This window comes from Stenella coeruleoalba, assembly GCF_951394435.1.
Source record: "Stenella coeruleoalba genome assembly, chromosome: 20".
NCBI lineage: Eukaryota > Metazoa > Chordata > Mammalia > Artiodactyla > Delphinidae > Stenella > Stenella coeruleoalba.
The window spans coordinates 2270423-2285540 of NC_137166.1; the positions used below are offsets into that span (position 1 = coordinate 2270423).

The 15118-nt window shown below is 49.1% G+C and overlaps 1 protein-coding gene and 1 long non-coding RNA gene across 2 annotated transcripts in view; both read left to right on the forward strand.

The window, feature by feature from the left end:
- Window positions 1-174: 174 nt before the first annotated feature.
- LOC307179107 (uncharacterized protein C16orf95) lies at window positions 175-9064 on the forward strand (the record flags this gene model as incomplete). Its single annotated transcript, XM_079907881.1, is given in 6 exon segments — window positions 175-380; window positions 2481-2535; window positions 3290-3430; window positions 8488-8602; window positions 8605-8633; window positions 9047-9064. Coding segments are annotated over 4 exon segments (303 nt in total). The 5' UTR covers window positions 175-380; window positions 2481-2535.
- Window positions 9065-12495: 3431 nt separating this feature from the next.
- Window positions 12496-15118, forward strand: part of LOC307178249 — a 171787-nt gene continuing 169164 nt past the window's right edge. The window contains exon 1 of the long non-coding RNA XR_013825153.1: window positions 12496-12540. This is a non-coding gene — a long non-coding RNA (uncharacterized lncRNA). The remainder of the gene's footprint in view (window positions 12541-15118) is intronic.

A 15118-nucleotide genomic window follows, 5' to 3' on the forward strand; every position in this document is an offset into this window, starting at 1 on the left:
CCGAGGCCCGTGGCGCCAGGGCCCAATCAGCTGCCAAGTAAGTGCCTAGAAGGTAGCGTCTGATTGGCTGAATGAGGGCCAGTCAGCGGCGTGCGCAGAGGGCCGTCGCCGGAAGAGCCTGGCCTCTGAGGGGCGGGGGTGGCGGAAGAGGAGGGACGTTGGGGGTCGGAGGAGGCCCCGGGGAGGGACAGGGCGCAGAGAGGCGGGCGGTCTGAGGGAGGAGTGACACGCCTGGGCCAGTCCCCGCTTTCGTCACCGCCGTCATCATGAGCTTCGTCACCCCCCTCTCCACGACTTAGAGTCGCGGCGGGCACTTCCGGGAGCCCTCGGGTGTCCGTTCGGTCTGTCAGCGCGCACTCACCCCGAGCGCGTCATGACAGGCAAGTGACCCCTCAGTCCTAAACTCTGGGCCACCACTCCACACCTGGGGGCCCGGCACCCGAGTCACCTGAGGGAACCCGGACCCCGAGTCACCTGAGGAAGCCTAACCCCGAGTCACCTGGGAAAGCCGGACCCCGAGTTACCTGAGGGAACCTGGCACCCGAGTCACCTGAGGGAAACCAGACCCCGAGTCACCTGAGGGAAGCCGGACCCCGAGTCACCTGGGGAAGCCGGACCCCGAGTCACCTGAGGGAACCCGGCACCCGAGTCACCCGGGGAAGCCGGACCCCGAGTCACCCGGGGAACCCGGACCCCGAGTCACCCGGGGACGCCGGACCCCGAGTCACCTGAGGGAACCCGGACCCCGAGTCACCCGGGGAAGCCGGACCCCGAGTCACCTGAGGGAAGCCGGACCCCGAGTCACCTGAGGGAAGCCGGACCCCGAGTCACCCGGGGAAGCCGGACCCCGAGTCACCCGGGGAACCCGGACCCCGAGTCACCTGAGGGAAGCCGGACCCCGAGTCACCTGAGGGAAACCAGACCCCGAGTCACCTGAGGGAAGCCGGACCCCGAGTCACCTGAGGGAACCCGGCACCCGAGTCACCTGAGGGAACCCGGACCCCGAGTCACCCGGGGAACCCGGACCCCGAGTCACCTGGGGAAGCCGGACCCCGAGTCACCTGAGGGAACCCGGCACCCGAGTCACCTGAGGGAACCCGGACCCCGAGTCACCCGGGGAAGCCGGACCCCGAGTCACCCGGGGAACCCGGACCCCGAGTCACCCGGGGACGCCAGACCCCGAGTCACCTGAGGGAAGCCGGACCCCGAGTCACCCGGGGAAGCCGGACCCCGAGTCACCTGAGGGAAGCCGGACCCCGAGTCACCCGGGGAAGCCCCAGCACCCCGAAATCACCCTGTCCCATAGAAGCTTGTACCAGGTAGGCAGGACAGACGCCATACCTACATCATGTAAGCCCGGAAGGGCAATTCAGCGTTTCACCTGAGGTTGTCAGGAGTAAGTCGTCAGGAATGGATGTGTCCACATGCTCAGGGACGGTGGTCAAGGACTGTTTGTCTCCATCTTCGGCTTTGCTTTCTTCCCCTCCTGGAGGCAAAATGCCCACCAAGACGTCCGGAGGCTTACGGCCTCAACAGAAAAGGACATTCCCTTTCCCGGGAATTTTAACGAAGTCCCAGAATGGGTTTCATTGGGTTGACTTGGGTTATAATACAATTCTGAGGCAGCCTCTGAAACTAGCTGGCTTCACCTTCTTGGCTGGGGTTGTGGCCCGCCGCAAGGAAACAGCAATGCTGTCATGAGCGTTTGGGGGCTTGGGTGCTGTGCAGGGCAGCATCCCACATCCTGTGTTGTCAGGGATCAGCTGGGGCAGTTGAGCTCAGTGACCTGAAGCTATTGCTGTAGTGAGATAGCAATAATGGTGATTACGATGATGGTCTCACTTTTACCATTTCCATGTTATACATCGCTCTCAGGGAAGCTGGTCTTTGCTTTGTGTTGGCTTTATGCCCACTGGACACTCTCCATACAGTGGCCAACATTCTAGCAGCTTGTTTTGGGGAGAATGGGAAGAGTAACAGAGTCTATGCAGCCCCAAATGCTTTGTCGTCCCAGAGACAAAGCACCCAGGTTTTTATGCTGCAAGGAATTTCCTTAGATGTAGAGCTTTGCCGATATTGTCCTTCAGGATTCCAGGTATGCTCAGGGTGTCTGTTAAAGCATCATATGTGTTGTGGTGGCAGCTCCACGTCCTGGAAAATTCTCACCAGGTTGGAATGTTCCTGTCTTTCCCAAAGGGCCTAGCACGGGTTTAGCTCTAGTGTGCCTGGAGCACATAGGTTTGGGGATGTAGGATTCCACAATAGCTTGACGTCTGGGAACCCCCAGACCTTAGCATGTGAGTGTGCACAGACCTGCTTCTATTGTCACCCCCTGCACCCTCTTAGGCTCAGAATGATAACCCCTTCCACTCCTGGGGTTTAATGGTATGGGCCAAGCTGGCCCAGGCCCTCACCCTAGTACTCCTGCTCCCAATTTACACAAAGCCCAGAACTTTCTAAGCCTTCCTGTTCTTTTCTAGGGAAAGAGGCACATTTCAAACTTTTGGGGAAGAAGTGTGTTCCATAGATCATTCGGTAAGGAAAGCAAATCTCAACTACTTTGCCCCAACTCTGACACGCCCCTGTGGGGTGGGGAGAGCAGAGAATGTGGGTCCAGAAGCAGCATCTCACGAGAGGGTGTGTCAGGGGAGTCCGTGGTTTCAGGGACCATGCAAGCCCCCAAATCTCTATGTAGGGTCACCCACTGCCTCCCCCACCGCTCAATTCTTCATGACAGGGATTCAGGAGGCCTGGGAGAACCAATGTTGCCCCTTAAAGTATCTGCTCTGGGCATCAGCTTCATCTGCCCCTGGAGAGGATGACTTTTCCTCTGCCCCTGCCTGTGGGTGTGGTGGGGTCACATGGGATGGTTGTGGAAGCCTTTGCAAACATAAAGCACTGTGTGCAGATTGACATGGATTACCACAAAAAGAGCAATCATTCCCCCCTAACCCCTGCTAGGGTTGGTTGTACTTCCCCATTTTTAGGGGGGAAATCCAAGACTTGCTCATGGTAATGTGGCTGTAAGTGGTTGCACATCCCAGCATAGCTGGTCTGCAGGCTCTGGTGGTCCCCCTCTAAGTGACTCTGGAGGGCCTCAGGGCAGGCCGAGATAACCTGCCTCTTTGTGAGCTTCGGGAGCTGAGGCTCCTGTCCCTGCGCCTGCCCCTGGATGCCCTGTCTTGACCTTGCTCTCTCTGAGCATGGATTTACTGTTTCAGAGAGTACCTTGACTCACATCACTAATGCAGCATCACATTCAATTCTCTTTTTTCTGCCTCTTGTTCAGATGTGCCCTGTCCCCAGCTCTGTTCACCGAGAGCCCATCTGCTGTGAGTGCCAGGCCAAATTTGGGGGCCGCCTGCCGGTGTGCAGGGCTGAGGCAGTGCTGCCTTACTGGGTCCCTCTGTCCTTGAGACCCCGAAAGCAGGTAGGTGACTTGAATCAAGGGTTCAGATTTATGGAGATACGATTGGCATATGATAAATGGCACATACATAAAATGTAGTGTTTGATAAATCGTGACATATGCACACATCTGTGAAACCACCACTACAATTGTGACGATGTACAGTCATCTCTAGGCATTCAAAGGGGATTGGTTCCAGGACCCCTGTGGATATCAAAATCCAGGGTGCTCAAGTCCCTTGTATAAAATGGAGTAGTGCGGTACATGTGCGCAACCCTAAAAGGTTTCCTTGTGCCCTTCTGAAATTCCACTCAACCCTCTCTTCCTCAGGCTACCGTGGGTCTGTTTCTGTCACTAGAGATTCATTTGCATTTCCTTGAATGTTATATAAATGGAAGGCAGCTATGCTCACCACTGTCCACCAACTCACACTATATAAATGGAATCATCTAGTATGTACTCTTTTTGTCTGGCTTCTTTTACTCAGCATAATTATTTTTCAGATTCATCCACGTGGTTGTGTGCATTGATAGTTCATTACTTTTTACTGCTGAGTAGTATCGTTATACGGATAGACCACAGTTTATCCATTCATCCAGTGAAGGGTGTGTGGATCATTTCCAGCTTTTTCTGTTTTGTCCAACAAATAAAACTGCTGTGAACATTTGTGTACAAGTCTTTGTGTGAACATGCCTTCATTTTTCTTGTACAAGTACCTAGTTTTTACTTGGGCAAGTACCTAGGAAAGGCATTGCTGCATCATATGGTAGGTATCTGTTTAACTTTTTAAGAAACTGTCAACTGTATTCCAAAGTGGTTGTACCATTTCACAGTCTCTCCAACAATGTATAAAGTTCCGGTTCCTTCACATCTTCACTAACACTTGGTTTGGTCAGTCTTAAATTTTGGCCATCTTAATAGGTGTGTATCTCATTGTGTGTGTGTGTTTTTTTTTGGCCGCACAGCTTGCGGGGTCTCAGTTCCCCGATCAGGGATTGAACCCATACCCTTGGCAGTGAAAACGCGGAGTCCCCACCACTGGACCACCAGGGAATTCCCTCTCATTGAGGTTTTAACTTGTATTTCCACAGTGACTCATGATGTTGAGCATCTCGTCATATATTTTTGCCATCTGCATATCTTACTTGATATGTCTTTTTTGCCCCTTTAAAAAACTTGGGTTGCTTTTTTTAGATTAGTGAGTTTTGAGAGTTTTTTATATATCTGAATACAAGTTCTTTACCAGATATTTAATTTGCAAGTGTTTTTTTCCACGTCTTTGGCTTGTCTTTTAATCCTCTTATCACTATCTTTCAAAGGGCAGAAGTTTTAAATTTTGATGAAGTCCAATTTATCAATTTAATCTTTCCTGGATCTTGTTTAGGTGTGCCTGTCCCCAGCACAACAATGGATCATGCTTTCTATGCATTTCTAAGAAAGCTTTGCCAACCCAAGGTCAGAAAGGTTTCTTCTATGCCTTCTTCTCGAATTTTTATAGTTTACTGTTTATATTTAGGTCTGTGGTCCATTTTAAGTCAGTTTTTGTATATGGCATGAGGTATGGACTGAAGTTCATTTTTTGTACATGGATGTCCAGTTGTTCTAATACCACGTATCATAAAGCTCATCCTTTCTCCACTGACTTGCCTTTACACCTTTGTCAAAAACCAATTGTCCATATACACGTGGGTCTGTTTCTGTTGCGGTATTCTGTTCGCTGCTCTGATTGTCTATCCTCATACCAGTACTACACTAACTTGATTACTGTGGCTTTATAATTATAAAAAGTCTGGAAATCAGGTAGTGTTAGCTCTCCAACATTGTTTTTCTTTTTCACAGTTGGTTATTGTAGGCTCTTGGCATTTCCACTTGAATTTTAGAATCAGTTTGTCAATTTTTTACAAAAATGTCCTACTGGGATTTTGATTGGGATTGTCTGTAGATCAGTTTGACGAAATTGTCTTCTTAGCCATATTGAGTCTTCTGATCCATGAACATGGTAATTTCTATATTTATTTAGGTTTCTTTAATATTTCTCAGCAGTATTCTGCAGTTCTTAGTGTACAGGTCTTGCACATCTTTTGTCAGTTTTATTTATAAGTATTTCATATTTTTGATGACATTGTTCTTAAAAGTCAGTTTATGTTTGCCCATTGCTAATATTTAGAAATACCATTTATTTTTGTATTTTGATCTTGTATCCCACAATATTGTTAAACTCATTCTGGTAGCTGTTTTTGTAGATTCCATCAGACTTTCTGCATGGAAGATTATGTTATTTCCAGATTGAGATGGTTTTATTTCTTCCTTTCCAATCTGTATGCCTTTTATTTATTTTTCTTGTCTGATACACGATAGAACTTCTAGTAAACTATTGAAGTGGAGTGGGGAAGACAGACATCCTTTTTTTCCCCTGATCTTAGAGGATACGTTTGAGTTTTCACCATTAAGTATGATGTTAGCTGTGGGTTTGGATGCCCTTTATCAGGCTGAGGAAGGTCCCTTCTATTGCTAGTTTGCTGAGAGCTTTTACAGAAATGAGCGTTGGATTTTGCCTGTGTCTATTGAAGTCGTTTTATAGTTTTCCTTTAAGGGTTTGTTAATGTGATGAATTACATTGATTGGTTTTCAAAAGTTAAACCAACCTTTCAAACCCATTTAATTATGATGTATTAATCCTGGCATCGTAGAATCAGTTGGGAAGTATTCTTGCATTTTCAGGAAGACTTTGTGTAGGATTGGTATTATTTCTTCATTGTGTGTTTGGTAGGATTTGCTGGTGAAGCCACGTGGGCCTATAGCTTCCCTTGTGGGGAGGTTTTCAAGTACAAATGTAATTTCTGTCGTAGATACAGAGCTATTTAGTTTATCTGTTTCTTCATGAGTGAGCTTTAGTAGTTTATACCTTTTAAGGACTTTGTCCATTATATCAGTGTTGTTGAATTTATTGGCATAATGTTGTTCATAATATTTCCTTATTGCCCTTTTAATATCAGTAGACTCTGTAGTGATTGTAGAATGTGGAATCTCTCGTTTCTTGTTTTTTAATAGACTCTCAAAGGGGTCAGTGTATCAAGATGACTAAGTCATATTGTTCTAGGCGGAGGTGATAGCCTCAGTCCCTCCTGTTGGTCATTGTATCATTTGAAAGTTGGGCAGAGTAAGTATTATCATCTCCCTTTAGCAGATGGGCAAACTGAGGTCCAGAGAGGGGCAGGGGCTTGTCCAAGATCACCCACTCAGTCCATAGCAGATCAGGGATTAGAATCTAGGTCTCTGGCTCGGATTCCAGCACTCTCCCCACTGAGTTTTGTTGCTGGGTGTCAGGGGTAAGGGTGGAAGGAATATAGAAGTCAAGGTGCCCAGCACATCTCACCAGGGTGACTGCCCAGCCTCCCAGCTGGTCTCCTTGCCTACATCCTTTCTAACTCTGACTGTCCATTTTCTGATCTGTAGCTGGTGAGCTTTTAAAACCATATATCTGGTCCTGTCACTACCCCGTGGAGACCCATTTCCCTCAGAATATGGACCAAACTCCCTGACACAACTCTTGGGGTCCTTCTTGACCTTGCCCCTGCCTGGATATCCAGTCCCCTTTCCGCTTGCTCCTCAGGCTCCTGTTCCATCAGCAGGGAAGTGTTAGGTGCAAGAAACAGAAAACTGACCCACAGTGGGTTCAACCAGGGTCTTTGGTAGAGAGAGGGTTCTTCTAGGATTGGTTTTTTGGCTTTATGATGTCTTCAGGGACCCAGATTCTCTTCATCCTTCCACTCAGAGTGTTTGTGCTGTCATTTCTAGTGTTTTTAGATGGTGGCCACGGGTCTGTTTTACACTGTGTTACACATGGCAGAAAGTGAGTCTTTCGGAGTCTTCCAAAGGCTTACTCTCTCTTTCTTCTCAGGTATAAAACATTCTCAGAAGCCCCGGTTGACTCTCCCCCCCAACCCCACAACCAAGACTCCTTGCTGGCAAAGTGGGACTGGCTGATCCCTGGGGCCTGGCCGCTTTGCCCCATGAGCAAAATTGGTTTCTTTTTAATTTATTTATATTTTATTCATTTATTTTTGGCTGCATTGGGTCTTTGTTGCTGCACACGTGCTTTCTCTAGTTGCGGCGAGCAGGGGCTACCCTTTCTTGCGGTGCACGGGCTTCTCATTGCGGTGGCTTCTCTTGTTGCGGAGCACGGGCTCTAGGCGTGCCGGTTTCAGTAGTTGTGGCACGTGGGCTTCAGTAGTTGTGGCTCGTGGGCTCTAGAGCGCAGGCTCAGTAGTTGTAGTGCACGGGCTTAGTTGCTTTGCGGCACGTGGGATCTTCCCAGACCGGGGCTCAAACCCGTATCCCCTGCATTGGCAGGCAGATTCTCAACCACTGCGCCACCAGGGAAGCCCCCTCCCCCTCCGCCACCTTTTAAAAAAATGTAAATGGTAGCATACGGTGCTGCATTTCCCACTTAATATCGTGTCTCTATGCTCATTCTGTGTCAGGACAGACAGGTCTGCCTCATTCTTTCCAAAGGCCACCCATTCCCTCTGTTCCCACGTCCATTATTTATTGTCCCTTATTATAGGCATTCAGGCTATTTGGTCACTACAGCCAGTGCTGTACTGAGTGTTCTTGAGCAAATGCTCATGTGTCCTCCTGGGATACAGTCCCAGGAGTGCAATTGCTGGACCAAAGACTATCCATTTTAGACTCTGACCAATGTTGTCAGGATTCTGGCAGAGCCCTCTCTCTAGCCGAGAATGCTGAGGCTCAGAGAGGCTAAACGTTGTGCCTAAGGGTTGTTCCTGGAGGCTGCCAGGCTCAGGACAGAGCCAGGCCTCCCAACTCCCACCCATGTGTCCCGCCACAGTACCACACAGATGCCCCACTGCAGAGATGCAGGTGGTGGGTCGTGAGGGTGCCAGCCACTCCTGGGAATATCATGGAATGGGGACCTGTTCCCTCAGCTGGGCTGTTGGGGTGTGCTGTGGGCGGGGCACAGGAGAGGCGCTCTCCAGGGCCCTGTCCCCGAGGCTGAGGTTGTCTGGGGCGTGGCTCTACCCCGCTTTGGACCTTCTCTTCCCTTCCTCTGTTAGATCCAAAAGATGGTCTGGTTTTACGTCCCCCAAACCACCAAGGCATGCCCCTGCCCATGCCACCACTCTGGGGGCCGCCTCCCGCTGCCTAGGGATCAGGCTGTGATGCCCTACTGGGGCCCCAGGTCCTGAGGTCTCACAAGAAGGTAAGAGGGAGGCTCGCATGGCAGCGAGGCCTGAAAGTGAGAGGCGGGCTAAGGAGGGACCCAGAGATGAGGGAAAGGGTGCTGGGTTCTTTCCCCACAGTGGTCTCCATTGATGTCTGGGGGCCCTCTGGAAGCTGTGGCCTAGGGCAGCAGAGTGCAGGAGGCAAGTGGTACTCAGGGCAGGCCCAGGCCAGGTGTCCTGGTGGTGTTGGGAAGGGTGGGGTGCACTGCTTTCTGATGAGGGTGCCATCAGAAAGGTGACAAAGGTGACAGCAGTCACCTTTCCGGCCATGTCTTCTGTCCCCTTCTCCTCTCCTGCCTTCTCCTCCCTCTTCCCTCTTCTCCACCTCCCTCACCTCCCTCCCTCTTCCTTCCCACCCCTCCTCCCTCTCCTTGCCTCCTCTCCCCCTCAGCTCTCTCTGCCTGTCTGAGCATTCTGCACTTGTAGCCCCAGCCTGGCAGGCCTGGAGGGAGGGTGCTGGGGAAGGACCACTGCTCGAGTGTCTGTCCTTGCTCTTTGGCTCTGTCTGGTACCTCCACAGCTCTGGGTTCCAGGCCAGCAACTGTGGTGGGAGATGGTCAGCCAGGTCCAGCCCAACTCAGCTCCAGGGCCACTTCTCTCCCTTGCTTTCTGAGCAAGCTTTTCTGGAGTGAGAGGCTTCCTTCTGCCTTCACCCACATTCCAGCTGCTGGTTTTCTGTCATCAAGTAGCATACTGCCCCCAGAATTAAGACCCAGAGGCTTTTTAAAAGGAGAACACAACTTGCATTCTGAGCTGGCCGTGGACCCCTTCCAGGGGGTTTCCAGGCCAAATCACTGGGACCCCTTCTTGGTGGATCACTGGGGCTGACAACGCTTGCCCACATCCTTATCTTTTATCTTAGGTGGTGAAAAGGCAGCAGAGTTTTAAAGGCATCCCAGGTAACTCATTGCTCACATGTCTCATCCCTTCCCTGTCCCCAAGGAAGGCGGGGGTCTCATGAACATCATGATGGGGTGGGGGAGACTTCTGTCATCCCCAGATGGGTGTAACACAAAGAAGACCACAGACTGGCGCACACACCACTTCTCCCACCCCTACCCTCACCAGGCATCACTAATCATCCCCCATGTTTTCCCAGTGAACCCAGAGAAGACTCAGACTCTACCAGTTATCAACATTGGCTCTCAGGAAGAAACCAATTTGCAACCTGGGGTTAGGTGGTATCTGAAGTGTTTTTTAAGCTCTACTCTTCTATAATTCATGATATGGTATGTGTATGTATGTGTTGTGTATAAATATGTATTTATGGTATAGTATATATGTTTGTATGTTGATGTATTCCTACTTTCATATATTCATGACACGTTATATGTTCATGGCACCACATTTATGCATATATTCATCATACAGTATATTCATACGTTCACATGTTCATGACAGGCATAGCACATACTCGCATGTTCATATGTTCACAGTGCAGTGTAGTCATGACAAGGTGTGTTCGCATATCCATATATCTGCGGCATGATGTATGCATGTACTCACGTGCTCAGTCATGGTGCACCAGGAGGTGGTGTCTCCACCCGCACCTTTACTTTCTTTGTCTCTAAAATGAGCGGAGGTGCTCTCCCTTGCAGATAGCCGACACGTGTGCTTTCTCTGCATTGCATGTGAGCAAAGGAGTGGACGATTTGTTGGCTCAGATCACACCCTCCCCTTTTCGTGCTGGGGCCAGAGGGCATAGTGAGTCCCCTTGATGGACTCTGTGAAGGAGGGACTGGACGGGTACCGAGAGGTTGGATGTCTGACATGGGGTTCCTGTGATGTGCAGGTGATTTGAGAGGCCCGCCCAGGGGCACTCAGCTAAGGGGGAGAGTGCTTGGGAAACGAGCAGCCACTATCCCACACGCCTACCTCTTCATGCAGAAGATACCTAGTTTTTTCTTGATTATAAAAGCACAGTTAGGAGGAGCACGAATTGTCACGGCCTTTGGCGGGAGGTTTGGAGGTATCGATCAAATTTTATAACGTGCACAATCTTTAATCCAACAAGCCCACATCTGGGTAATACGTGTAGACACTCCACGCACGTCTGTCTGCGGCAGTGATTTCCTTGGCAAAAAACTGGAAGCAACCTAAGTGTCTCTCAGTTGGAGGATGGACATGAATGGGGGTGCATTTGAAATGTGGCACCAGCTGCCTAGAGTTCACAACTGTTAGGGATGATGAAATGGACTCCCACGCACATTGCAGTGTAGGAAAAGAAGTCATTGTAGCCCAGGCAATAGGACTCCATTAATGTCAGTTTTAAAAATGAAAGCTCTGATGGTGCTTAGGTGAAGGCTGTTATCATTTGTCTCAGCTGACAGTCACAGGTAACCCCTGTGGGTGGGGAAGGGGGCAGGTCAGGCCCAGCAAAGAGAGGCTCTTGGTGGGGTGCATGATGAGCAAAACAGGTAGCAATACGTTGCCTCAAGCTTCAGGTGGAAGAGCCAGAAATCACTTTATCAAAAACAAAAAACAAACAAAAACGAAAAAACAAAAAACAGGCAGGAGAACGAGAACCACCTGAGAAAGTACTCTTCTCACCCTATAATCACCGATTTATGGGCTTATTTTTATTGGTTGTTTTTGGCTTTGAACACTCTGCATCTTTAAGAAAGTCTAAAAGTTCAGTCAGTTTATTGTTGAATAATGCATCCACTGATACGTTGTTAAAAACCAGTATTAATTTTTACTCCAGCCATTGTTTTATAGTTCAGGTGATTTATGTTAATGTTTCAAGCCTCAAACCCATTCAAGCCAGAAGGTGTTCATAGGACAGGAGTGAGAGAGTGAGTCTCACTGCTGCCAGGAAGATAGGGATCCTTCTTTCCTTGAGCTGAGCTTTGTACAGAGTGATGAAAAATATGGGATGGTTCCCTTGGCCTCAAATCCAGCTGATTTCCATTTTAAAGAGAAAATCTGTGTTTCTGATCTTGTATTTTCCTTGTAAATAGAGGGCTCATGTGCTTTTCCTCTTTATGCTTTTGTGGTAGAATTTTTTATAAGGAAAATATACTTTATATTGAGCGCATTTTATATTAGTATAATTAGAGTGTACATTTTATAGTAGTAACATATTAATTGTGTAATAAAGTAAATAAGAGATATAACATCAAGAGGGTCACATGTGACAAAAGCAGGTCTTGAAAAAGCTAAAGAGCGTCAAGGAGATGGAGATGTTTGAATTCAGTTTGTGGATGTGGTTGTTGTTAACTTCTTATTATGGGAAATTTCAAATACTCCACTAAAGCCCAAGTTCCCGTCTCTCTTCTATAGCCATGATCAGCTCCTGGTAGATGTGGTTTCATATGTGCTTCACCCCACTCCATCCCCACCTCCAAAAAAAAAAAAAAAAAAATGAAAAAAATGAAAAAGAAAAAGATTAATGTGGAGCATATCCCAGCTAACTACCATATCATTTCATTCATAAATATTTCAGTAGGCAGCTCTAAAAGATAAAGACTCCGAAAACACAGCCACGAGGCCCCGCAATCACCCTAGAAACAAACAAACAGCAGTGCTCTCTTCATCTCAGTGGGCACACCCCTGGGCTGTGACCTGCCTTGTTGGGACACCTGGGTTCCAGAGGGCTCTCTCATGGGTGCAGACTTGAGAGCATCCTGTCCCCACACCCCGCTGAGGCCTGACTCTTTTTCTCTGCCTAGAAGTCCCCCTGGATGTGTGCTCTGGGTACAACCACTGGAGAATCTGTGATGGTGAAGGGCGCCGTCTCCTCAAGTGGCAGCAGCTCCAGGCCCTTCACCAGGCTGCGCCGCTGTTCCCAGGGCAGCCAGCAAGCCTCCCGGCCTCCCTCCTGCCCCTCAGCCTCAGCCTCCTGATCGTCCTCCAGGCCCTACTGAGTGTCATCGTGGCCCTCCGGTGAGCAGGTGCGGGTGGGGCAGTGGTGGCCTTGGGCTCATCTCACTCCCAGGGTTTAGTTGAGTTGAGGGTGTGGGAGAACTTGGTTGTTGCTCAGCAGAGGGTGAGAGATGAGCACGGCCATGATTCCTGTTATGTTGTTACCATTGTCTGGACTCTTGCTCACACCTGACACAGGTATCTTCTTCCAGAAAATGCAAGGGAAGAGCAATCCAGATACGCCAGGGCCAGGGCTGATGGTGGGGAGGTGGGGTGTCTTGCGACCACCCACTTTTCTTTCCTCCCCTCTTCCCTGTTCCCAAGTTCCCAAATTCCCCTGCCCCCAAAAGACCATTGGTTCCAGTTTCTGCAGATTTCTGTTGTGTTGGGGTTGGAAGTGGATTTTAAGCCAGCTCGACTAGCCAGCCTTCTGAGGTCTGAGCACATCGCACCCTCGGGGGACCTGCTGCCTCTCCCCTCTCCCCCAGCCCAGCCCCAACCATCAAGGCTCCATATTGAAAAGCCCTTTCTCTGGCCTCGGACCCACTGTCCTTGCCCAGGCCTGTGTTTCTCACCTGGAACCCCACTCAGTCCCCCCCCACCACCCAGGAAGCCTCCAGGGAGACTTCAGTTTCAAGACAGGGTGTCCCCTTACCTGGTTGTTTCCTTTAGTTTTCTTGGAAAAAGCTCTCCTCCTCCATCTCTAAACTCCGCTGCCCCAGTTTACCCATCTCCCCAACCACTACCCCCATCCACCCCCTTCTTTCTGTTTCTTTTATCACACGTGTATGTAAATACGTGCAAACACACACACACAGGTATGTAAATATGCAAATACATATCGACATGTAAATGTGCACAATTAGAATTTACATGTATTGACTGGTTTGCTTTTTGTCTACCTCCTCCACACAGTTGTAAGGGGAATGTTCTAGAAAGTGTCCAGTATCTGAAAACAGTTTCAGATGTCTTCTGCCCAGTTTTCTAGTTGTTCAGACGGGAAGGTAGCCCTGTCTTTGTCCCACCATCTTGTCTGGAAGTGGAAGTTCCTCTCTCAGCATCCTGCTTGTCCACTCTCCTAGTATTGGGCACTCCCTGCGGTCACATACGATGTTGTGATGCACATCTGCGTACAAGTGCTTATATGGACCTGGGTTGCAACTTCTCTAGGGCGAGTGCCCCCAGGAAGGGGCCGGGCGGGGGTCCGTCAGCTTTGCGTGATCTGTGAACCTTAGTGGGGCAGCATTGTGAGATTTCCTTCTTTTTTTTTTTTTTAAGTTTCATCTTTCTGTCTGTGTTTGCCATCTCGATGTCAAATTTAGTTGGACTCCCTGGTTCCCACTCTGGGAAGAGCAAAGAAAGAAACTTGTCTGTAGATGGTCTGTGTTAAGTAGTTGGTCCAGGTGGGCCAAAGGAAAATTGCTAATGCTTTGATAAGACGTGTTTGCTTCAGAGCCAGGATCTTAGGGCAGAGGTCAGGCACCAATCACCTGTTTAGGAGAAATATCTTACCTGCCTGAGGTGTATGTGGGGTGCCCTGTGAGATCCCCCAAAGCACACACCCAACCTATCTCAGGAGAGGCTGCTGGCCCATCTGCTGGCCTGGCAGAGACTTGCTAGAACTTCAGAGACCTCAGGAGATCAGGTGAGCTCTGAACTGCCCGACAGGGAGCCCTGAAGAGTAGTGATGAGTCAAGCACTTGCCTTTGTGGCTGGACTTGCCGTAGCCTTCGTTTTATTTGATTCCTTCCACAGTTCTGCAAAGCTGGGATTCTCCTCGGAGTTCCAGAAGGGAGAGTGGGCTCTGGGGGTTGAGTGCGTCGCCTCAGGTCCCACAGCTGGAAAGTGAGCCAGCCAAGGCTGCACCCTGTTTTCTGCCTGGGCTCCTCAGGGACCAAGCGTACATCCCGCTCTGTGGTGGGGTTTCCTTCACCCTCCATCCCTTGGAGGTTCCCCAAACAGGCCCTGCAAGGGCAATGTGGTTTCAGTTTGGGGGGCAGTTCCTAGTAATTGCCTTTCTCTTTGCTTTCTAGCCAGTTGGTTTAGGTTTGAAGTTGGAATCAACAGCTACTGTCAAGAACATCAACACAAATGTTAGTCATACTCAAGGTCTTTCACAAAAGCCATGACATCAGGAAGAGTCTGTAATAGCCACCGTTTTCTCAGATCATATAATTCACATCCAAGAGTCAATCCAAATTATTTATCATCAGGTGATTCTTAGTTGTAGTGGAGTTGTGTGAATGCGGGTGGGATTCCATTATGAATACAGTCAATAAATGTTATTTGTGAAACTCTTAAAGTGGCTACTTTAAAAATGATAACCTGTGGTTTTCCTTTGTGAAGGTGGGACTTGTTCTTCGCCTTTGTGCCCCTGTGGGGGGGCCCATCACTGAGCCTCTCTTCCCTTTGCAAGGACAGCAGAGCCTCTGGACGAGGGTCCTGAAATGCTTTTAGCACCTGTTTCATGTGGGTCTCACTTTAAGTGACATAAAATTGCATGTAATTTGAATTTCTAAAAACTGAAATATCATTCACATACCATAAAATGCACCTTTTTACTGTGTATGATTTAGTGGGTTTTGCTGTATTTACAAGG